Raw genomic sequence first — 25,243 nt, forward strand, 5'->3', positions numbered from 1 at the left:
CCCATCAGACAGATCGACCCTTATAACTTCCCGGGGCTTAGTGGGGGTAGCAAGGGGAGGTGGCAGAAAAGGAAAAGGAAAAGAAGGATATTCTCTAGAGGAAAGGACAGCGGTCTTGTTCGCAGATTATTCTCAGCCTCTGTTACGGTGCTTGGTGGGGTGATATTCATTAATTATCTGAGTGAGTGAATGACCTTGATTGTCATCTGTATGAACGTGGAATTAACATGGACACCAGGGTGGACTGAGCTCACTGGAATGATAACAGCAAGAGTCAGGACAGCTCTCTGCTGGCTGAGTCACTGAAAAGATTTTCACACCTGTATGGGCGCAGCCTCGGTTTTAAGGTTGCCATCTTCAGAAAACCAGACGTTCTTAGTGTGTCGAAGGTACTTATGTGCTACACAGTGTCATACTGACCGTCGTTCACGTCCTGATGGTTTTTCTACACAGCTTAGTAATTTTCCCATAGTTACTCTTTGCAGAGAAACAGGACTTCCTCAAAAATACCGTTTTTGGGTCTTTAACTGTCCCTATTTTGATTGAAATCATAGCAGAATACAATTCTAATGCAATTAGAAATGAGCATGTAGTTTTATAATAAAACGAATCTGTTTTGATTCCGTGTGCAAAGGGATCTGTGAAAATGAATAATAAAGAAAAAAGAATAGCCTAAGTTCTGGTAACTTAAAAGCAAAATTTCAGACCAGAAGAGTGTTTCCACTTGAAGTTCCGTGGTCATTTTAGACAATTTTGCATTTAACTTCAAGCTTTCAGTTGAAAAAGTTTAATACAAAGTATGTATAACTTATTAAACCTTATTTATTCTGCCGTTTGGTGTTGGAGAGCACAATTACATATGCTTTTTACTCAAGTAGGTGCAAATTGGGGGGAAAAAACCCAAGGCGGCATGTTTCAAATGAGTGAGTGAGTCAATGTTCTCATGTCCGATGTTAGCATATGTATTCTTAATATTTGTTCTCACGTTGGTTTATATAAGATATAACATTGATCGTCTCTTATTTTAGGAATTTGAAGATAATTTTGATGATGAGATAGATTTCACACCACCAGCAGAAGACACTCCGTCTGTCCAGTCCCCAGCAGAAGTTTTCACACTTTCAGTACCAAATATCTCCCTACCAGCTCCGTCGCGGCTCCAGCCTTCCGTAGGTAAGGCCTTGCATCCGGCGTCATGTTTTCCAAATACTTGGGTCGCCTGTCTCGTCTGCTTGCTTCTTTCTTTTTCTGCTCTCTGGGGAAGCCGAATTGTATGTAGTGGTCGGGCCCACTGCATGCCTGCACAAGCTGAGTCCTTTCCTTCTGGACCCTAGATCTGGTGTAGGAATAAACTGGTCGCCTCCGATCATTGAAGTGGAACTCTCCCACGGAGCTCCTGGCCTTCCCTTGGGTCGAGAGGCTTCTCTGCTAGTTCTTGACGCAGCTTGCCTTGCTGAGTAGAATGCTGCCGTCTTTCCGGGGATGTCCTGTGTTTGGGGAGGAGGGGTTTATTCGGATATGCTAATTGGATTGATTTTTCATCCTAAGATAGAGGTTTGGTTAGAGATCGATTGGCTTCTTGTTCTAGAACAGAAATACTAGCAATTCAAGAGTCAGGGATTTCTGAGGCCACTCGGGAGAGGCTCTTCTCTCTGTGAGGGGCCATTCCTGCCCCTCGTGGTGCTGCGCCCAGTGGTGTGGGCGTGGGGCCGTGCGCACCCCGCAGTGGATTGTGCTGCTGGAGGCATGCGTGACTGAAGGGAAAAGTCAGGTGAAACATGACACAGCTGGTGCATTTCATATGAAACATTTGTAAAGTTGGTAAATTTTAGTATTGGTGGTTTTTGCAACACTAAAAAGCTAACACGTAGTATCTACCTTTAATTTTTGTAAATAATAATACCCTTGCTTTGACCAAAATAGTGAAATTTAAAAGTAAAATAGTAAAATTTAAAAGGATTGGGATATCCTGGGGATAACCTAAGTAACCTAAGGGCACGTATCCGTAAATGGAAAGATTTTCTCCTGTCTTTGCTTACTCGATAATAGGCTTTCCTTTACACGTAAGGGAAGCCCTGAGAGAATTCTCTAGGGCCTTTACCATCCTGGAGTCTTAACACCCATGAATCGATTTCAAGTAATAGAATCTTAACTCAGATCAGTGTACATAGAAAGGGGATTCTTCGGACACTTGGAACCAGGCAATGGGGAAGGGTAGGGGTGAGGCTGACCGTGGAGACAACTGGCGCTGGGAACTTGGACGCCATCGCGCTTCTCGTCCATCTTTCATTTGTCTCCTCTGTGTGTGTCGGCTTAGATCCCACACACCGGCTTCTTTCGCCAGCTCGGAGTGTGGCTGCTGCCATTGCCGGGTTCGTGTCCTTGTAGCTTTACTACCAGAAGAAAGGAGCTTCCCTCTCCTCGGAAGACCCTCCGGAGAGGCATCCGGTTGGCTTCCCCCAAGTCTGATGATGTTGACCCCTCACTGTGGGCAAGAAGGTGCGGCAGAGAAGAGCCTCATGACTTCTGTCCGAGGCATAGTGGGGATGGACCAGAGCCCTGTAGCGAACACAGCGGAAATGGTAGTGACCCGTACAGCCATCCCCATTATGTTCATACGCCTTTCTAGTTTCTGAAGCCCTCTATTCTAAATTCCTTCTTTCTTTTTTTTTTTTTTAAAGTTTATTTATTTTGAGAGAGGGAGAGAGACTGTGCAAACGGGGGAAGGGCAGAGAGAGACGGAGACCTAGAATCCCAAGCAGGCTCCACACTGTCAGCAGGAGCCTGATGTGGGGCTCCAACTCATGAACCGCGAGATCATGACCTGAGCCGAAATTAAGAGTTGACTGTTTTACTTGACTGAGTCGCCCAGGCGCCCCTAAATTCCTTCCTAATAGGAAGAAATTACTTTCGATTTCTCTGCGTAGAGACTATTCTGCGTAGAATAGTCACAGAATATTTTTATGATCTTGGGATGTAAGAGGCCTAGCCAAGCTTGGCACTAAATGCAGAAACCATAAAGGAAAATATTGACAAATTTGATTCATAAAATGGAATATTCTGTATGGTAAAAGACACCATAAACAAATTTGACAAAGTAGCCAGAATATTTGTAAGCTACAAAAAATGTCTAAAAAAACCCTGTTATATATATATTTTTTTTTTTTAATTTTTTTTTCAACGTTTATTCATTTTTGGGACAGAGAGAGACAGAGCATGAACGGGGGAGGGGCAGAGAGAGAGGGAGACACAGAATCGGAAACAGGCTCCAGGCTCTGAGCCATCAGCCCAGAGCCCGACGCGGGGCTCGAACTCACGGACCGTGAGATCGTGACCTGGCTGAAGTCGGACGCTTAACCGACTGCGCCACCCAGGCGCCCCAACCCTGTTATATATTAATATATATTAAGATTACAAACAAATGTGTAAGACGACGACTAACAGTTCAATAGGCAAAAATAAGTCAAGGATGTAAAAGAAGAAGTTCATGAAAAGAAATTTAAGTGGCCAATAAAAAAGGAACTTCACTATTAATTAAAGAAATACAAACTTAAAGTAGGATGATAACAGATTGGGGCGCCTGCGTGGCTCAGTTGGTTAAGCGTCCGACTCTGGCTCAGGTCATGATCTCTCATTTCGTGGGTTCCAGCCCCGCGTCAGGCTCTGTGCTGACAGCTTGGAGCCTGGAGGCTGTTTCGGATTCTGTGTCTCCCTGTCTTTCTGCCCCTCCCCTGCTCCTGTTCGTGTGTTCTCACGCTCTCTCTCTCTCTCTCTCTCTCTCTCTCTCTCTAGCTCTCAAAATAAATAAACATTAAAAAAAAAAAAGATTACAGTTCAACAAAGAGAAGAAAGGACACTGGGTGGTGACAGGGGAGGGATATGTGTGGGAAACAGGCACTTGGACACTCACTGCTAGCCGGGCTGTAAATTGATAGAGATGTTCTTTCCGTAGGGTAGTCTGACAGTATGTATCCAAGTGTAGAATGTGTTTACACTTGATCCCGCAGTTCCACTCTTAGTAGCTTTTTGAGGTCAGTAGGCAAGTTAAGTATCTGCAAAGGAGTTTATTGCAGCATTGTTTGGCAGTGTAAGAGTGGAAACATTAAATGTTGGTATGGAACTCATTCAGTGATGGTTAAGTCCATACGATGGAGTATTATGTAGTCCTATAAAAGGATGAAAGGTACTGGTGATGTATTAAGTGAAAAAAGTACACCGCATATTCAAAAGCAAGTCTATTAGAAACTCTACCCTTTTTCCTTTCAAAATTTATTTTATTTTTTGAATAGATAATATAGTGATACATTTGGTTCAAAAACCAAAATGTAAAAAGGTATATATAGTGAAAAGCCTCTAATCTTTGAACCTGACCTCAGCTTCTACCCCCAGCTTCTGTACATAACCATTCTTCTTGGTTTCTTATATCTCTTTCCGGACTTTCTTGATGTAAATATTCCCATTTACCTGCTGCCCCACCCCCCCCACTTTTTTTTTTTTTACTCATAGGTGGCATCATAAAATATGCTTCTTGCTTTTTTTTCCACTTAGATAAACCTTAGAGATATTTCCATTTGCATAAAAAGAGATTATTTATTCCTGCTTACAAGTTTATACTATTGAGGGGTGCCTGGGAGGCTCAGTCCGTTAAGTGCCTGACTTCAGTTCAGGTCATTGATCTCATGGTTTGTGAGTTCGAGCCCCGCAACAGGTTCTTTGCTGTCAGCACAGAGCCCCCTTTGGTTTCTCTCTCCTCCTCTCTCTCTGCCCTTCCCCTGCTCGTTCTCTCTCTCTCAAAATAAATAAACTTAAAAAAAAGTCTGTACTATTGAAATTGTATGGACCAAGCACAGTTTATTTAACCAGTCTCCTAGTGATGGATATTTCGGTTGTTTCTAATCTTACGCCATTAAAAACAAAGGTTTCACCTATGTTGGTCTGCACACTGATGTTGGGCTAGTGTATTTGTAGAATAAATTTTCAAAAGTGGCCGAAGAGTGCATGTGTTTGTAATTTTGAGGGCTGTTGCCAGCTCCCCCTCCACAAGGAGTTGTGCTCATTTATGTTCCTGCTTGTGGGTTTCACTTGGTCTATGCTGTTACTGAAGCTCAGGTGGTATCAGTTCAAGTTAGATTGTTGTAAATTTAGGGTGAGAACTGTAATCTCCATGGTAACCACTAAGAAAATAACTAGTAAATATGGAAACAGAAAATGAAAAAATCAAAATGTATACCAAAAATTAAATATACACAAAAAAGAATTTTTTGATGTTTCCTGATTTTAATATAGCCAAATTTAACAGCCTTTTAAGCTGGAAATTTTGCAGTCTCTTTTTTTAACTTCTAAATTTTTTTTTTTTTTTTGAGTTAGAGCTTTTTATGTCTTAAATCTTTTTCCATGCTGTGGTCAAAACGATACTTAACTACTTTTTTTTCTACAGTGTTTTAAGGTTTTGCTTTGACAGTTAAGTTAAATCCATAGCCCATCCTGAATTGATTTTTGGGTATGGTGTTAGGGAATCCATGAGGTGGTTTGTTTGTTTGTTTGTTTGTTTGTTTGTTTGTGTGTTTTTACAGATTACTGTGTTTTTCTCAGCTTCATTCCCTGAGCGGCTCTCCCGGCTCTCCCGTTCCTCCCTGCTTTTTAGTTCCATATGTGTATGGGTCTATTGTGGGCTTTCTGTTCTATTTCACTAATGTGTCAACTCCTTGTTCTAGTACCACACTGTTGTAATAATAATAGCTTCATAATAAATGATGTGATTTGCACATTTTGCTCCCTGTAGGTTTTTCACTCTTTCAATAGTGTCCTTTGATGCACAGAAGGTTTTAATTTTGATGAAGTCCAGTTGATTTTTTTTTTTCTTTTGTTGCTTGTGCTTTTAGTGTCATCCTTAAGAAATCTTTGTCAAACTCAAGATCATGAAGATTTACACCAGTGTTATCTTCTATGACTTCTATAGTTTTAGCTTTGGAATTTGCATTAATATTTGCATATGGTGTGAGGTGAGTGAGGGTCCAGGTTCATTCTTTTACAGGCGGACAGCTAGTTGCCCCAGTAGTAATTTTTGAAGAGACTTTTCTTCCCGCATTGAATTATCTTGGGACCTTGTTGAAAGTCAGTTTATCACATTTGTGTGGGTTTATCTGGGGACTCTCGATTAATCCCATCGGTCTATGGTCTAGTCTAGCCTTATGCTGGTACCACACTGTTTTGATTATTGTAGCTTTGCGGTAAGTTTTGGAATGGAGAAGTTTGTGAGTCTTCCAACTTTATTTTTGTTTTTTGGGATTGTTTTGGCTGTTCAGAGTCCCTTGCAATTCCATATGAATTTTAGGATCAGTTTTTCCATTTCTGCAAAACAGACCATTGGGATTTGTATGTGCATGTGCGTACCATTTCGATTCCCTTCTCGTTCCCTTTTGTTTATATTTTGTAGATATTTTCTTGGGGATTACAGTTATCTTAAATGTATAACAATTGTATTTCATCTGATACCAACTTGACTTCGTTACCATATAAAAACTCTGCAACGCAGTCCCGTCATTTTATGTTATCACAAATTACATCTGCACACATTGTGTGTCCGCTAACATAGATTTATAATTTTTTATGTGTTCATCTTTTAAATCATGTAGGAAATACAAAGAGGATATATACACGAAAAATACAATAATGCTGGCTTTTATATTTACCAGTGATATTTATTTGTTCTTATGTCTTCCAGTTACACTTTAGCATCTTTTTGTTTTAGCCTGAAGGACTCCCTTTAACCTTCTTGTTAGGTATAGTGGCAGCAGTCTCCCTAAACTTGTGTTTATCTGGAGATGTCTCAATTTCTCCTTCATTTTGAAAGACCACTTTTCCAGGTGTAGAACTCTTGGTTAATGGTTTTTCTCCTTTGGCTCTTTATATGCGTCATCCCGCTGCCTTCTGGCCTCCATGGTTTCTGATGAGAAATCAGTTGTTAATCGTATTGAAGATCATTTGTATGTGATGAGTTGGTCCCTTTTGCTGCTTTCAAGGTTCTCCATCTTTGCATTTCACAGTTTGATTATCATGCATCTCAGTGTGGGTTTCCTTGAGTTTGTCTTAGTTGGACTTTGTTGAACTTGTTGGATGTGTAGATTCATGCCTTTTATCAGATTGGGACATTTTTAACCACCGCATCTTCAAATATCCTTTCTGACCCCTTTCCCCTCTTTTCCTGGGACTCTCGTTATGTGTGTGGATTGGTCCACTTGGTGGTGTCCCATAAGTCCCTTAGCCTTTGTTCATCGATATCTTTTTTCATTCTTTTTTCTTTCCACCTCTCAGCCTGGATAGTTTTATTTGAACTCTCTCTAAGTTCACTGATTCTTCTGTCTGCTAACATCTGTCGTGGAACCCCTCTAGTGAATTTTTTTGTTTCAGTTATTACACTTTTCAGCTCCAAATTTATATTTGGCTCCTTTTACTAATTTGTATCTCTGTTGATCTTCACTTACCAGAACATCGTTCTCCTGGTTTCCTTTAGTTCTTTGTCCATGATTTCCTTTAGCTCTTTGAGCATGTTTAAGACAATTGATTTAAAGTCTTGTCTAGTAAGGCCACCATCTGTTTTCTCAGGGGCACTTTCTTCTACATTTCCTTTGTACGTGTGGGTGGGCTATACTTTGTTTCTTCGCATGTTTTGTACTTGTTGAAAATTGGACATGTTGAATGATATGAATGTGCACAGAAGAAGAAAGAAAAGAAAGGAAAAAAGTATTCTGTGGGTCTTTGCCGATTAGCTCTGCGTTGGGACACTCCTTACCCAGGCCACTTACAGCTCTGCTGAAGTCCTCACCTCCTGCCTTTGCGGGGCAGAGAGCCTAGCCAGAGGTGAAAGTTATATTCTTGTCAAGTCTTTTGTGGGCGTGCCCTTCCCTGAACGTGAAGGTGGCTCTCAAGCTTTCTTCATATGTTGCAATAGCTTTTCAAAGACCTCCCCCTCCCACCCCCCGCAAATCTCACTCCCCAGCTTTTCTGCTAAAGCTTTCAGTGTGTCTGTTGTTTGCCTCCGTTGTTATTTATTTATTTATTTATTTGCCCCAGGTGGAAGTGTCTTGTCCATTTGGCTTTCACTGTTTTTGAGGAACACTCCATCCTGATAGAGTTCTGAGTTTGTGAACCCAAGGGAAGCCGCTTGAGGCAGTCCTTGAGGGAAACCTCTGGTGAAAAGAAGCACAGTGCCTGGGGAATGATAAGGTCCACTGTGCTCTCACTGGAACATGTGTTGTCATTAAGACCGCTGTTGGGTGGGGTTCTGATAAGTTAAAAGACCCAAAGAAATTCTACCCTGTTTCAGTGGCCTTTCTCCTGGTTTGATTTGGTTGCTATAAATCTTTGTCTTCCAGAATTCTGATAAAGTTGACATTTATGGGTTTTTTTCTTCTATTTAATTTTTTAATTTACATCCAAGTTAGTTAGCATATAGCGCAACAGTGATTTCAGGAGTAGATTCCTTAGTGCCCCTTACCCATTTAGCCCATCCCTCCTCCCACAACCCCTCCAGTAACTCTCAGTTTATTCTCCATATTTATGAGTCTCTTCTGTTTTGTCCCCCTCCCTGTTTTTATATTATTTTTATTTCGCTTCCCTTATGTTCATCCGTTTTGTCTCTTAAAGTCCTCATATGAGTGAAGTCATATGATTTTTGTCTTTCTCTGACTGATTTCACTTAGCATAATACCCTCTAGTTCCATGCATGGACACTGACGGTTTTTGACAAGATACTCACTTCTACCCTGGAACTAAGGACTCAGCAAAAGCCAGTGGAATGGTGATCAGTAGTTAGAGTAGAGTAGGTTAGATCAGAAAACACAGTGTCTGGGTGTGTGGGTGGCTCCATCGGTTAAGCATCCACTCTTGATTGCAGCTGAGGTCACGATCTTGTGGTTCGTCAGTTCAAGCCCCACGTTGGGCTCTGCACTGACAGTGTGGAGCCTGCTTGGGATTCTCCCTGTCTCTGCCCCTCCTCTGCTCACGTGGATGTTCTCTCTCTCTCTCTCTCTCTCTCTCTCTCTCTCTCTTTCAAACAAACAAAAAAACAGTGCAAAGCATTTAAGAATCAGTAGGAAACTCATTCAAAAAGATATTGTCACTCTTAAAACTTGAAACCATTTTGGCAGTATTGGTTTGAAAGTGATGATATATATATATATATGTATATATGTATGTATGAATTTATATCTACCTTTATTTTCTACCTTTGTGCTGACAAGCTGTAACTTTCTGTTCATGTTTATACTTTAGATTTTGTATCTAATATTTATTGTATGTCAGTTAAATGTCCATATTTAGTTTTTATGTTCTTTTTCCTACAGAAGGTTTGAAGTCCCAAGTTGCCCGCCACAGTCTGAACTATATACAGGAAATTGGAAATGGCTGGTTTGGAAAGGTAAGATGTTCACATTTACTTTTTTTCCTTCCTAGTAGTAGTGTTTAGAATTTGAAGCTAATAAAGAATTGTTCTGTGTGACATTCCACATTCTCTTTGGATGCTGTGGTACGGATTGATTCTCCTCATTATGCCTGAACCACCCCCTCCCCCCCCGCCCCAGAAAGGGGTTTCGGCGTTTCCAGGTGGATACGTTTTTCCAAGAAGGCCTTTTATTTATATAGCAGATGCTTTTCTAATTGTTGGTGCAAGAACAGTAAACAAGGAAAAGAAACTGGAATTTTGGAAGCTTTTTATCCTCCTCAAGTTAAATTATTATTTATTTATTATTTATTTTTATATTTTTATTATTTGTTTCATTCTTCTCCCCTTCTCCCTCCCTCCCTCCCTCCCTCCCTTGTGATACTGAAACCACTTTAGAATTCTTGATGCATCGTAGTATTGTAATGAAAACCACGACAAAGAACTGGTCTCTCTTTCTCCTGGCCTGTCAAGGGACGAATGGTAACAGTGCTTTGTCGATCCTTTTACCACGGGGTGTTCAGAAGGAATAATTTTATTACAACAGCTAGTTCCGTGATGTAGCTAGCAGTCATTCTGGGTAAAAGGTTCCTAACTGAGCAGCGATTGCATCGTAAGCAGGGTGGTCAAGACAAGATGTATGTGCTCAGTGGTCAGCCGTGTTACGCACCTTGCTTTCCATTCGGAGTCGTTTGTCAGTCCTGTATCTTTGATGTCATGCAGCCTTTATTAGTCACTGAATCTTCTAAGCCATATAGCAAAACCTGTTACATATCACATTGTTCTCAATGTGGAGGGTATAGCGTGGGGGATGATGGGTGAAGTCCTGACCTGCGTGGAGTCTATGAATGTAGCAGCAAACGAGAGAACCCCTTGCCCCGACAAAGGCTAAATCTCTAGCTGCGGAGAGAGTGTGTGTGTGGGAAGATCAGACAGTAAACATTCAGGGGGAGGAGACGGGCCCAGAGGGGTGTGGGGGAGCCAGGTGACGGGAGACAGCATATGCATCCAGAGACTTTTACTCAGAGTGAAGTGGGAGAGGACTCGGGCGTCTGAGACCCGAGGGATGCAGTCTGGCTTCCCTTCACAAGGACCAGGCGGGCAATTATGTTGTGGAAGGCCAAGGGGAGAGTGGGGAGATTGCTTAGAAGGCTACTGCAGTCATACGGGCGAGGTGCAGGCAGGCTTGGATGATAGCACAGAGTGGTGACAAGTGGTGTGAGTTGAGATGGAGTTTGCGATAAGAGCGTGCGGGACTGGGGACGGGTCAGATGTGGAGTCCGGAAGAGGGGGGTCAAGGATGGCTGCTGTGGCCCGGTTGGTGGGAAGCAGAGAATTACTGTCAAGCGAAACGGAAAGATTAAGGAGAAGCAGGCGTGGAGGAGGAGGAGGTCGGGAGTTCGCTTTTGGGTAGGTTAGGTGTGCGATGGCTCGTGGGCATCCAGATGGAGAGAGGAGTAGGCAGTTGGAAATACACACCTAGAGTTCAAGGGCGAGGGTCCAGGCCAAAGATAGACATTTGGGAGAACTCAGTGTATAGCTGGAAGTCAAAGGTAAGAGGCCAGATGGAATCACCGAGACCCTGAACGTGGAGGGGAAGGGGAGGCAGGGGGACTGAGCCCCGAGGGTCTGGTTGGGAGGGGTCAGCACAGTCAGGGAGAGCTGGTGACGGAGACTGAGGTAATCGGCCACTGAGGAGGGGGGGCGCAGGATAGCGGGGTGTTCTAAGGGTCGGCGAAGAAGGAGACCCAAGAAGATAAATGGTAGTGACTGGTGCTGGCAGACTAAGAGAAGGCTGGGAAAAGTGGGACTCGGCCACGTGAGGTCCGTGGTATTGTCAAAAGAGGCTGTTCGGGGGTCACGTCCTCACATGTAGGCGCAAGGGAGAAAGTGGAGACGGCTCGTGTAGACGACCCCGTTGAGGAGTTTTACCGTAAAGGGAGCAGAGACGTGGAGTGCGAGCCGTTTGGGGCCGTCCCAGGGCCAAGGGAAGGTTGTTTTGGTTTGCTTTGCTTTTTATAGGCTGTGTAGCTATTTTAGCCACTTTATGCAGTAGGGGAGGAAGTGATAGTGCAGGAGAGAGCAAGGGGGGATGCTGTCAGAGTTCTCTTGAAACGGGAATAAAAGCAGCATGTGGGTACAGGTGCTGGTATAAAATGGGGAAGTCCACTTCTGGTAACTTTATTCAATGAACAGAGGCCAGTTTGAAAGGGAGGAGTCAAAAGACACGTTGGGGGTTTGAACAGGAGGAGAGGGTGTGAAAGAGTCCTCCCGGGAAATCCACCCGGTAGGGAACGCAGCGGGAGGATGGGAACGCTGAGGACCCTCACAGATCTGAAACGAGGCCGGTCGCCGTGGTCGTGTGCGCGTGTTTTGTCTACATTCGGCGTTACTGTAGGCAGGTAGTTGAGTGTTAGCGGCACCGGGGTTTGGCTGAGCTCCTAGGCCTCAGCAAGAGTGGTGAAGGGGGTGGCGGTAGTGGAGGATCATGGGCCCTAGGCTGCCAGGGAGGGGAGGGGGCCCTGTGGTAGGGCAGGTGGTAGAGGGCTGCTGTCGTGAGTGGATCTGAGGCCGGGTTGTGCGCTTCTTGGGTTAGACGGTTGGAAGTGAGCTGGAAATCAGAGGACTGGTAGAGAAGGAGAAGTTAAAATTCAGGGTTAGGGGGCATCTGGGTGGCTTAGTCAATTGTGTCTGCCTTCAGCTCAGGTCATGATCTTACGGGTCATGAGTTCAGGCCCCAGGTTGGGCTCTGTGCTTACAGCATGGAGCCTGCTTTGGATCCTATGTCCCTCTCCCTCTCCGCCCCTCCCTCACTTGTGTTCGTTCTCTCGCTGTCCCTCTCTCTTTCTCTTTCTCTGTCTCTCTCTCTCTTTCCCAAAAATAAAAACATTTAAAATTCAGGGTCTGGGACATGATCCAATTATTAGCCAGGTCTAGGCCTGTGGGAGTTTTTTGCCAAGATTGGGTCATAGAAAAGAGTATTGGAAGTGAGGTAGAAAACCTAAGAGGTCAAGATGCTGACTGAATTGTCCCTGCTGACATTGAAGACCAAGGATGATGGCAGCGGTGGTAGAGAGAGTGAGATTATCCTGATCTTTTCTGGAATTGATATCTGATCAGTGTTAGGCTTATGGTAGATGTGCAGGCTAGTTATTTGAAACCAGGAATATGACAAGGTTATCAGAATTTCTTGTCTGTTTCTTTTTCTGCCTTTACATTCTTTAATAAACACAGTACATGCTGTTCGCTTATTCTCAATTTCCAGGGCATTAAAGTTAATCTACTCGATAAAATATTAAAAACTATTTCAAAAAGAAGGCTTTTAGTTTTGGCCGTTCTTGAATTAAATGAAAACTTTCACTTCATCGTCATTTTCATCTTAAGTATTGTATTTTTGGAACACCTCTGTATTGCCCAATGTTGTATTTGGTATTTTGCTCGTCTTGTGCTCGTTTGCTCGTTTTCATTCATTTTGTATTCTGTTGCTTTCGGTGGCATATTTTTTCCTTGTGTTTTAACTGAGGTTTCGGTATAAGATAAAGGTCTGGAATAATTGCGATGCCGTAGATTTTTAAAGTCACAATGCTGTGATACTATGTTTGTACGCTGCTGTTTGTCCCTTTACTTTCTCTTATGTGAAGGAGACAAAATAACAAAACCCGGCTGAAGTGTTTTGAGAAACATTTGAGTTCTGTTTGAACTGAACTTGTAAATAACTCTTCTGTGATGTCACCGGTAATATTTGTGAAAGTATAGTACATTTTTAAAATAAATAGAAAAGAAACACGGATACATCGATGAATGCTGTCCATATCCAGTAAACAGTTTAAAACAAGGAAAACATTTTCATTTCACAAGCTTTTTCTGAGGTAGTATTTTCATAATAGAGGACCTTCTGATTGTTCCTTAATTTATTTTCCTGGATTCCATTTCCTGATGAATGAGACCTGCTTCTTTACCATTTCGATGGAAGTGAGATGAAAACCTGTTCTTTGTTTTAGGTCCTCCTTGGAGAGATTTACACAGGCACTAGTGTAGCGAGAGTAATAGTGAAGGAGTTAAAAGCGAGCGCGAGCCCAAAGGAACAAGATACTTTTTTGAAAAATGGCGAGCCTTACTAGTAAGTACCTGAAGATGTGTTTTGTAAACATAGTCCGGGGTCTGTTGAGGACCAGGTGTTTAAAATGACTTTGCAGTGTATCGTATTTAAATTGTGATGAATGTTAAAATTTAGATTACTGTCTGAACAGGTGTACTCGTGTGCTCCCTGATGAATGACACGTGACTTTTCTTTTCCCCAGTGTTCTTCAGCATCCAAATATTCTTCAGTGTGTTGGACAATGTGTAGAAGCAATTCCCTATCTCCTGGTGTTTGAGTTCTGTGACCTGGTAAGTTTTTAGTGGAAATTCAAGGTGAAGCGTTCAAAACGTGACACCCAAGTGTTTTTGACAGATAGAAATGCCGGATGAGGGACTGCTTTCACTTCTGTCCCCCGTTTTAAAAACTTTACAATGTGCTAAGTCATTACCTTTTGAAAACAGTCCTGACGGACACTTACGTCAGTGTTGTTTTTACACTCCATCCCTATGCTGAGCTGTTCACATGCATTTCATCTAATCATATTTGTCCACACTTTCTATATGATTAAAGTAAGGCTCACGGAGATTGAGAAAATGTTATTCATCAAGGATATGCCAGAGCCAGAGTTTGGATCTCCAGCATCCCCTTCCCGAGAGCTTGAGGTCTTGACCTCAGCTAGGCAGTTTGAAACACTTTTCCCCAATGAGGTAATCAGCGTACCTGTAGAGTACCCGTGACCTGTCAGGCTTTTAAAATAGTGAATGTACGTGCCGTTTAGATTTTTAAATAGATGATTTTTTTAACCCAAAATTAATAGCCTCACTTCTTTGCGTGACAGTATTACTGAGATTTATAAGTTGGAAAAACTGTGTTTGTGCAGTTTGTGCATAAAAGCTGCACAAACACGGTTTTTATGAATACTAATTTTTATGTGAAAAGTTCCTGTAAACATGTTTTTTTAAAAAACTGGGTTTTGATTGATTTCTTTGCATCGCCTCAGCTTTCAGAACGTGAAAACATTAAGATCGTGCACGGAAAGGTGGGAGTACATCGAGATAAACCCCCAGTTCGTTCAGACAGTATTTTCAGCCGGCAAAATCAAAACGGGCAGTAACCATTGTGGACTTTTGTTCTAATTCCAAAGTGTGATGTGAATATTCCTCTTGTTGGCAGTGGTAGTTAATTACAAAGAAAAATTAATAAACTTGATATATTAGCTTTCATTGGATTATATCAGAGTAGCCCCCAATCTCAGCGACTGCTGAGAGCAGAGTGGTTCTCACTGATCTTGTACGTCAGCTCTGTTCCAGGCTGTGTTCAGCCTCACTCTAGGATCAGTGTATTTTATATTCTCTGTAGGTGCTGGGAGGGGGAGGATGTATATTCTGGTACATTCTGTGCAAGGGTATCTGTATAGGTCTTCTGGGTCAAGCATATGAGGTGGTTCAAATCTCCTGCATCCTTCTGATTTGGGAGGGCATTGATAGAGGAGTCTGAGTCTGTTTTCTATCAGTTATTAAGAGGCATAGTAGAATCTGCTCTGATCACAGATATTCCTTATAATTCTAGTTGTATTTGCTTTGAATGTTGTGTCAAGGATACAAATTTAGAATTGATGCAATGTCTTGTAATTTTAAGCTTTCGTTATTATGAAGGGACTCTTCATAAGATTGAAAGCATTACTGAGGATTAAGTCTGTGCTTTACCGATATTAATATAGTTATCCCAGCCTTTTTTGGTTAGAATTTGCCTGGTGTGTTTAAGTCCTTTGGTTTACATTACCTGACAATAGCTTGTCGTTAAAATTTTGTTAATCTGTCAGTCTTGATCACTTACCATGGAACATGTGGTCTGTTTATGTTTATTGCATTTATGAGATAGTTGGAATTTTTATGTACCTATTTTGTATTATTTTTCCTACCTACTTGTTTCAATTTTTCTGTTTTGCTTTTCTGCTAGCCTTCTTCTGGATTCTTGGTGGGTTTTTTTGGGGGGGTGGGGGTGGTGGTTGGTTCAGTTTTTCGCACCTACTAGTTTGGATTTTAGATACTGTTCTTAGTTTTTGGTACGATGACACTGGAAGTTACAATATGCGTATGTAATTTGACTAAGTCTAAAATTAATATTTTAACCCTCCCCCAAAGAAGCTGGGACCTCCTAGAGCTTTCCCTCCATGTGAGGAAAACTGAAATCCCATTTGCTTTTTTTTGTCCCAAGCCCACATTTTCTCCGAACATCAAGGGTGCTTCTTTGTTGAACACCTGCTATTGGAAGACGAATTCCCACGTGGATCCATGGATCTGGAGGGAGAGTTCGGTCACTGTCCTCTAGGCCTCCTTGGTAGTGAGAGCAGACATGTGACCGTGGTTGTTTAGCCCGATAAACCTTTGAATGGAGGCATGAGAACTAAGAAGACGACGTACTCGATGACATTCCTGATTATTTTATTGCATTCACGTTTTGTTTTATCTCCACGTTATCAGTCATAATGTTTATGACCCTCGGTGATTCCAACATGAGAACTGCTCCTTTTAGTCTGGCTCAGGCTAACTGATGTGACGGGTGATTCTTTTTTTTTTTTTTTTTTAATTTTTTTTTAACGTTTATTTATTTTTGAGACAGAGAGAGACAGAGCATGAATGGGGGAGGGGCAGAGAGAGAGGGAGACACAGAATCCGAAACAGGCTCCAGGCTCCGAGCTGTCAGCACAGAGCCCGACGCGGGGCTCGAACTCACCGCGAGATCATGACCTGAGCCGAAGTCGGGCGCTTAACCGACTGAGCCACCCAGGCGCCCCAATGACGGGTGATTCTTGTGCGGACAGCGTTTGAGAAGCGCTATGGTCCAGTGTCTCTGTGTGAGGAGACAAGTCTGCAGTCAGAGTTGTAGTTTTCTGAGACACTCTGTGGTGGCTCTTTTGGGTCCCTAAGCTCTTGATATTTTTTCTAAATAACAATCAAAACACTCTCCCTGATCAAACAACAAATATGTGGCAGGGAGCATATCTACTTGAAATACCACAATTCTCGTAATTATAAAACTATCTCAGGGCGCCTGGGTGGCTCAGTCGATTAAGTGTCTGTCCCTTGGTTTTTGGCTCAGGTCATGATCTTGCGGATTGTGGGTTCGAGCCCCCCGTCGGGCTCTGTGCTGACAGTGTGGAGCCTGCTTGGGGTTTTCTCTCTCTCCCTCTCTGCCCCGTCTATTCCTGGAAGTTTTATTAGACGTTATTGTTTTTCCTGGAATGGTAAAAGCTTCTGGATTGCTCACCTTTTGCTGTCTTCTAAAGGGTTCAGGCGATGGGTTTAGTTTTAGTGCTATTCTGATTCATTTTTTCACAAAGCTGCTTGTTCTTTTTGGGAGTAGTAGTTTAACCTACTTTATAAAGAAACTGAAGCATTGCAAAGCACACAAACAGCTCCTTTACAATTACTATAAAAAAGTCAGAATTGACAAGATTCAAGAGTATTCTTTGTTATTTTTGTCATTATACATTTTTTAAAATGTTTATTTTTTTTATTTAAAAAAATTTTTTTTTTCAACGTTTATTTATTTTTGGGACAGAGAGAGACAGAGCATGAACGGGGGAGGGGCAGAGAGAGAGGGAGACACAGAATCGGAAACAGGCTCCAGGCTCTGAGCCGTCAGCCCAGAGCCCGACGCGGGGCTCGAACTCACAGACCGCGAGATCGTGACCTGGCTGAAGTCGGACGCTTAACCGACTGCGCCACCCAGGCGCCCCTAAAATGTTTATTTTTGAGAGAGAGAGAGAGAGAGCGTGAGCGAGCATGAGCAGGGGAGGGAAAGAGAGAGAGAGGAGACACAGAATCTGAAGCAGGCTCCAGGCTCCAAGCTGTCAGCACAGAGCCTGACGCGGGGCTCAAACCCATGAACTGTGAGATCATGGCCTGAGCCAAAGTCGGACGCTGAATCGACTGAGCCACCCAGGTGCCCCTTACGTAAATATAATAAATACATGCTTTTTGTTAACATTCTTTTTATATGGTTTTTACCCAGGACATTTAGGTCTCACATTTAAATGCATATTCTCCAAGTACTTATTAGACTGAGTATGCAGAGAATATTAACTTACCTAAAGTTGTACTGGTTTCCATATTTTGGGATGAGGATTATGTATATAGCCCTCCACAATTAACAAATAAAACTTTTTTTTTTTAATTTTGTACACCCATTCAACAAATACGACTCCTTGAAACATTTTATGTGAACCTCCTAAATCGTCATGGGAGAATGTTCACTCCTGTAGCTAGATGTTTGGAAAGAGCTCCTCACCCCCACCAACAGCTTTCATTGGTGGTGCAGAGCTAATAGCTATTTTTAATTTAAGTGCACTGCCCAGCGGTACATTGATCAACAACAAAACCTTAAAAGCAATCATTGTTTCTCAAAAAATTACAAGAGTTACCATACGACCCAGCAATCTCACTTGGAGGGACATATATCCAAAATCATGGAAAGCAGCATCTCAAAGAGATGTTCACACGCCCCTGTTTATAGAGGCATGATTCGCAGTAGCCAAAAGGTAGAAGCAGTTCAAGAGTCCATTGGTGGATGAGTAAGTAAACAAAATCGAGTCTATACCGTGGAGTATTACCGAGTCTTAAAAAGCAAGAAAGTGCTAACACCTCCAACATGGATGAACCTTGAGGGCATGATCAGTGAGATAAGCCAAACCACTGGAAGACGATCCTGCGTGGCTCCACCTATGAAGCATCTACAGCAGTCAGACTCACAGGCACCGAGAGTGGGATGGTGGTTGCCGGGGACTGAGTTGGGAGAGACGGGGAGTGTGCTTAATGGGGACACAGTCTCAGGTTGGGAAGATGAAGAGTTCTGGAGAAGGACGGTGGTGACGGTGGCGCCGCAGCGTGAATGCTTTTTTTTTTTTTTTTTTTTTTTTAATTTTTTTTTTCTACGTTTATTTATTTTTGGGACAGAGAGAGACAGAGCATGAACGGGGGAGGGGCAGAGAGAGAGGGAGACACAGAATCGGAAACAGGCTCCAGGCTCTGAGCCATCCGCCCAGAGCCCGACGCGGGGCTCGAACTCACGGACCGCGAGATCGTGACCTGGCTGAAGTCGGACGCTTAACCGACTGCGCCACCCAGGTGCCCCAGCAGCGTGAATGCTTTTAATGCCCCTGAACTGTGCACTTACCGGAGGGTAAGATGGTAGTGTTACGTTACCAGTTTTTACCACCCACGTGCAAATCGATGATTACTTACTGTTATTTAAGGTGCCATCCCAGCTGGTCCTTGTGCTAGCAGGATGCTAGGAAGTGCTCTGAGTGTCCAGTCTCCTGTCCAAGTAGAGGCTGTTGACCCAGGGAACCCTCCACCTTGCCTAGCAGCGAGGGTCACGTTTGTGTCATTGGGCAGTTTCGGGCTCATCACCTCTGGGCCCTGCTAAGCTTCAGAGGGAGCGGGGTCACCAGCTCTGAAGTCCGCTTGCCCAGGCTCAGTGTGTGCAGTGGCTGCGTGGCAGGAATGGTCAGGTAGCATCATCCCGGTGAACCAGAGAGGGCACCCACCTGCGGGGATGTCCCCCCGACACACCAAAGCCTCGCTTCAGTACTGAGCCCTGCTCCCGGCCTGGATGCCCCACAGCCCTCCCAGAAATAGGCCATCCAGAGGACAGAGGGTAATAGCTTGGGCTTGGTCATAAGCAGCTGCGGCCACAGTGAAAGGAGCCACTATCTTCACATGTTCTTAGTAGGTCAAGAGCTATTGAATGAACATTGGCCTTTCAGTCGTCATCGGGCGGTGATCATACGCAACGATAACATCTTTTAAATAGAAAGGAGAGGATATTTTTGCACTTAAGTCATTCTGGTGATGTGGAATTGCCGGTCTGTTGTTGAAAAAGCACTTTATCTTAGACTTTTTATGAAAGAAAACGAAGAGAGAGCGAGTCTGGTAGCTGGACTGTAGCCACCAGTTTGGAACGCTCATGGTGCCTTGCTCAGGGAAGGAGCGATGATTGCGGGGTGCCGTCTCCGGCTTTCTGCCATGGAAGGTGCACACCGCTCGCTCGTGAGTGTCCAGGCAAGGAGATTGCTTTTGGGTAGGGACCACTCATTCAACAGAAGCGTACCAGGCGCCAGCTGGGTATGAGGAGCTGTGCCCGGCGCCCTGGGGAACGCAGGCGGGTCACCCGGGTCCCTGTGTTTCCTACCTGGAGAGCCAGGCTGGCCCGCCTTCAGATGCTCATCCTGCCACTTGTATGTCACTCTGGAAAGTTACCTGACCTCTTTAAGTCCCAGTTTAGGCCTCTGTAAAATGGGGATAATGCCACCTACCCTGTCGACTACCCTGACCATTAATAAGCTGGTAAAGTAAGTTTTGGAGCACATGGTAAGTACTCAAGACATAGGAGCTATTTCTATTCATATTTAGTTACTTAAATTGATCACAGTTAGTGATTGAGTAAAGGTCTGAGTAGTGTGTATTGAAGATGGCAGTTCTGGGCACCTGGCTGGCTCAGTCGGGAGAGCATGCAACTCCTGATCTCAGGGCCATGAGTTCAAACCCCACATTGGGTGTAGAGGTTACTTTTACAAAAAAAAAAAAAGGGGAGAAGTATAGCAGTTCTAACTGGGATCATTGGAGAAGGCTAACTTTGGAGAAGGAGTTTGCTCAGCACGCAAGAGCAGTTGGATAGACCTCCTAGCGGGAACAGCCCCTCAGTCATTGTCCCCCTGGGGAGCCGGGGGGGGGGGGGTGGGCGGGAATGCACGTCCTGGTGAGAGAGGCAGGCTGACGTCTGCTGGAAAAGATGAGCTGAAAGGGTGAAAAGCAGAGACAGGCCACTCTGGAGCCCAGACCGAGGGCCAAGGTGGCAGAGAGAGGAGTGCAGGTTACACGTTGCTCTGTCTTAATCTTTCTGAAGATTCATCCGTTTCTTTGACTCTTGTCACCTGACTCCGAAGCAAGAGACAGTGTTTTCTTTGCGAGGGAGCGTTCTTCTTGGCTTTCTGATCGCCGATAAAGCAGAGGACGAGTTTCTGAAAGGAATTAGCAGTAGCCACATGAGAATGGGAAAGAAGTCCGTTTGGGGTTCTCGATGTGCTGCCTGTTCCTCTGTGGGGCTTGCTTTAGTCCGCCTCTTGTCAGGAGTCAGGGCCGCTTAGAATCATGGGCTCTTAGAGCCGAAGGAACCTTGGCCATGCCCACCAAGAGGCCTAAGGAAGGGATAGCTCTAGCCGGTCTGTGCCGGACCTTGTGCTGGGCACGGGGTATCCGTTACTCACTTCGTGGGTGTTGAGAGCCCTTGTGAGGTGGGGTGGCAGGAGCTCCATTTTACAGATAGGGAAACCGAGGCTGAGGGAGATGAAGGTGCTCATTGAAGCGCCAAACCCAGGCTTCAGCACCAGGCTTTCTGTTCTTCTTTATTTGTCTGGTTAATTGGCTTGCCTCAGGTCACATGATTACCAGTGGCAAAGTAGGGATTTTAATTTATGGCTTAACGTTATTCTGTGTGCTTCTGTACCACGTGGTTTAACGGTTGTACATGTTTTTTCCACCAGAGGGGAACCTGCACTTTAGAACTGTCCTTTCGTACAGAAGATGCCTAGTTAATGGGCTTAGTCTAATGTCTTAGTTACAAATGTGTTCATCAAGTAAGCCCATGCACCGGGAGCCTTCTAGGTGCTGGGCAGACAAAGATGAATGACATGTCCCTGCCCCCACAGAGCTCATGAAGAAGAGAGGGTGTGGGGTAACAGTGGAACAGAGGCGCGTGTGACAGGGTCCCTGGCCAGAGGCAGCAGAGAGGACGACGATGCAGCATGATCAGGCTTGACAGCGAGGGTGTCCCCGGGCCCTGCTGGTGGCCTCTCCCTTCCTCACGCCTGGCTGCCGCCCTGGGCTTTGGTGAAAGTAGGCCTTGCCCGGGACTTGGCGATGGGTTGGACGTCTAGAGACAGAGCGGACTCGAGGACGAGGCCTTCGGTTTTGGTCTCACCCACCGGGAGGATGGCGATGCCATTTCCCGAGACGGAGCAGGTTGTCCGAGGTCTGCATCAGACCAGCTCGACTCGAGGTGCCTCGGAAGGCATCCAGGAGAGGGCGTCAAGTCAGCAGTTGGGAAGATGAGTCTGGGGCTCGGGAGGAAAGCCTCAGGAGGGCTTTGAGCCTGAGAAGTGCATTAGAGATGATTTTTAAAGCCTTGGGGTGGGTAGAGTCGCCCGAGAATGAGTGTCCGCAGTGGCAGGATGGATGGAGCCCTGGGCTGTGCCAACACTTGCTGATGAGCGAGGGGAGGAGGGGCCGGCACAGGGGCCTGGAAAAGGCATGCCAGTGAGCTAGGAGGAGACCGGGAGGCGGGGGCAGGGGGGAGGGATGGCTCTACCCTGGCAGTGCTGGTGAGGGGCTGGCGGGGGGGGGGGGGGCGGGCAGCAGCGGTGGAGCATGGGGGAGGCGTGGGGACGTGGGGACGGGGTCATGAGGGAGTGGGATCCCGGGAGGTGGGCCAGCCGGTGCAGACCAGGCTTCAGAGTGCACGTGCGAAGGGGGAAGGGGAGAAGGGGGAATGGGACGGCCGGGGCAGGAGGAGTGTGGAGGCAGAGGGAGGCTTGTTTGGTTCCTGGTTGGACTGACCTGAGGGGTGTCTGAGCACGTGAGCACAGGGGTGAGTAATCCGTAACAACGGCACTTGGTGCGTCAGGGGATGGACGCTGGCAGGTGAGGGCTCGGGGCCGAGGAAGCAGCCTCCGGCGGGTGGGGACACGGCCAGACGGGTACTGGGGCGTTGGCTTCGTGTGGACATTTCCTTCCGTCAGCGGGGGCCGAGTATGTGGCTGTTTATGCCGGTCTTGCACCCTTTCATTTCAGTTTCGTTTAAAAATCATAAATTCTCCCCCAAAGACCTCCTGTTAAAAGTATAAGAGACTGTAATTTTCCACTCCTAGAACTCCTCGCTGGTTGCGTTTTCTTTTTTAACGTTTATTTTTTAATTTTTGAGACCGAGAGAGACAGAGCGTGAACAGGGGAGGGGCAGAGAGAGAGGGAGACACAGAATCTGAAACAGGCTCCAGGCTCTGAGCTGTCAGCACAGAGCCGGATGCGGGGCTCGAACGCACAGACCGTGAGATCATGACCTGAGCCGAAGTCGGACGCTTTAACCGACCGAGCCACCAAGGCACCCCGCGTTTTCACATTGTGATGAAATGAATTCATCATTCCCGGTGCCCCGAAGAAAGCTGCGTGGCCCTCCTGGTGGCCCGGGCTGGAATTTAAGAGGACACTAGTGCGCCTCTGTCTGAAGGTCTGCGGGCCGCTTGGTGCGGTGCGTGAAGTCCTTGCCGGCCCCGGCTCTGCGCAGTCCTCTGAGTGCGGCGCTTTGCTGCCACCTAGTGTCATACGTCCTTCTTTTCCAGGCTTTCTGGGAGGATTTGGGGGAGGATCTGAGAAATTTTTAAGACTTGGATAAAGGGAACGATTTTAATTCAGAATATGTTGCTGTTCTTGGTGGGTTTTTCTTTAAATAAGGGACCAAAGTAATAATCCCTGTCTGCTCACCAAGTACCACGCAAACATAAATAAAGTAAACATGGCGTCTCAATACGGTTTTGTCTGTTTTGGGTAGAATGAATCCAGTTTTGGTATTTATTTAATAGAAACATTTTTACCGTAATTAAAGATTTTACGCTGATTTTTCTTTTAAATGGTGGCACCAGGAGAGCCGACGGTCTTTCTAGAACATAGAACCAACCCTCGGTCCTGCACAAACCACCGCGAGTCCCATCGGGCTCCTCCGTAATCATTGGTGTCAGCTCCTCACCCAGCTTAGAGGTGTGTTTGCCAGCGTTTTGCTAACTGCTGACTTTGTCCCCCGGGCTGGGGGTTGGGGGCTGGGGGTTGGGGTCGGGAGAGGCCAAGCTGGAAACATTAGGGGCGGTAACATTCTTTTTTTTTTTTTTTTTAAATTTTTTTTTTCAACGTTTATTTATTTTTGGGACAGAGAGAGACAGAGCATGAACGGGCGAGGGGCAGAGAGAGAGGGAGACACAGAATCGGAAACAGGCTCCAGGCTCTGAGCCATCAGCCCAGAGCCCGACGCGGGGCTCGAACTCACGGACCGCGAGATCGTGACCTGGCTGAAGTCGGACGCTTAACCGACTGCGCCACCCAGGCGCCCCAGGGGCGGTAACATTCTTAAGCAAAATCCCCTTGTGCTTGTTATGCATCTTCTGGTGAGATTTGGGGAGTGAATTACTGCGGAGAGAAGACACCTTGAGCACAGTGGATGGTGATGAATATCATGGGTTTGAGCCGGGCAGGCCCCACACGTAGAGTTTTCCCGACAAATACAGGCCAGTGCTGTAAATATATTTTCTCTTCCTTATCACTTTCTCCACACTTTCTTTTTTCTGGCCTACTTTATTATAAGAATATAGTCTATAATATATGCCACATAAAAATGTGTGTTAAGCAACTCTTTGTTATCAGTAAGGCTTCTGGTCAACCACAGGTTGCTAGCGGTTGAGTTTTTGGAGAGTCTGAAGTTCTGTGTGGATTTTCCACCGTTTGGGGGTCGGTGCCCCAACCCCGTCATTGTTCAGGGCTGAACTGCACTTTAGATAACCTTGAAAAATAACTCCACCCACTCTGCCATTCTCCCTTCGTGGCCAGAGTCACTTGTGAAGTGTTCACTGTTTGCCAGCAGCTTCTGTTTGTTTTGAGAATTGGCCAGATACAGCACAGCATAATGCTACTTTTGTGTGAGGGTGATTTTTTCTTAGATGGATCTTGCAGGAAAGGGGTTGGACAAATGGATTTAAGTTGCCATTTCACTGGTAATGTAAATAAAAAGCTGTTCATTTTCATATTTAGTTTCCATGTGGGCCACCTTATGAAAATCTCATTAGCCTGTAGGCCTGGAGCTTTTTGCTGGTCTTAGTCTGGATTAATGTATTTGTCATGAGACTCCGTCTTTATTCCCACCCACTCCAACACTGGGTAGAGCCTAGCCTGGGGGAAGGTGGGGTGGGGGTGGGAAGGGGCATGTATTTTTATTTTTGAGAGAGAGCATGCACAAATGGAGGAGGGACAGAGAGAGAGGGAGACAGAATCCGAAGCAGGCTCCATGCTGTCAGCGCAAAGCCCGACGCGGGCCTCGAACCCACAGATCACGAGATCATGACCTCAGCCGAAGTCGAATCCTTAACCGATCTAGTCTCCCAGGCTCTCTGGGACATGTGTTATTCAAAGGCAAGAAGGGTCTCTTTCTCTCCTGGAGCGGCTTGTGATTCCAGCATCACGTCTGGAAGGAAATAAGAGGTAGGACATACGGGTCCCGAGGGCACGAAACTGCTTCCCTGGCAGAGCAGTCCCATTAAGTTTGGGGGGATCCGACAAATGCATGTGGCTGACATGAAGTTATTTTACATTCATTCTTATAAAGTAAATTGATTTGATCTGCAACCCTAAGTGGATTTTCTTGACAGGTTGGTAAAACTAAACAGTAGTTTATTGGCTGTGGCCTCGTGGAGATTTCTTAACCTCCTTGAGCCTCAGTTCCACAGCCAGGAAATGTTTCAAATTGCAGGAATTATTCGAGGCAGCAGGTGTAGACACTCCTAGCACAGTGCTTGGCAGTAATTATTAATTTCAACGTTATCATTCACATAAAAACCACTGAGACTGGGAACGAAAGCCTTTAGATGTTGCAGCGGGCCTAGAATTTACATTGCGGTGTGCAGT

The 25,243-nt window shown here is 45.1% G+C and overlaps 1 protein-coding gene across 2 annotated transcripts in view; it reads left to right on the forward strand.

Annotated features, from left to right (window-relative positions):
* LMTK2 (lemur tyrosine kinase 2) overlaps nucleotides 1–25,243 on the forward strand; it is an 82,472-nt gene that overhangs the window by 23,504 nt on the left and 33,725 nt on the right. For both annotated transcript variants that reach the window (XM_047089101.1, XM_047089102.1), the window contains exons 3-6: nucleotides 1,029–1,173; nucleotides 9,345–9,418; nucleotides 13,441–13,559; nucleotides 13,741–13,828. In XM_047089101.1, coding sequence (XP_046945057.1) covers nucleotides 1,029–1,173; nucleotides 9,345–9,418; nucleotides 13,441–13,559; nucleotides 13,741–13,828 — 426 coding nt within the window. The remainder of the gene's footprint in view (nucleotides 1–1,028; nucleotides 1,174–9,344; nucleotides 9,419–13,440; nucleotides 13,560–13,740; nucleotides 13,829–25,243) is intronic.

This window comes from Lynx rufus, unplaced genomic scaffold, assembly GCF_022079265.1.
Source record: "Lynx rufus isolate CCGP_SWC_20201006 ecotype Redwood Valley unplaced genomic scaffold, mLynRuf1.p SCAF_27, whole genome shotgun sequence".
Classification (NCBI taxonomy): Eukaryota; Metazoa; Chordata; class Mammalia; order Carnivora; family Felidae; genus Lynx; species Lynx rufus.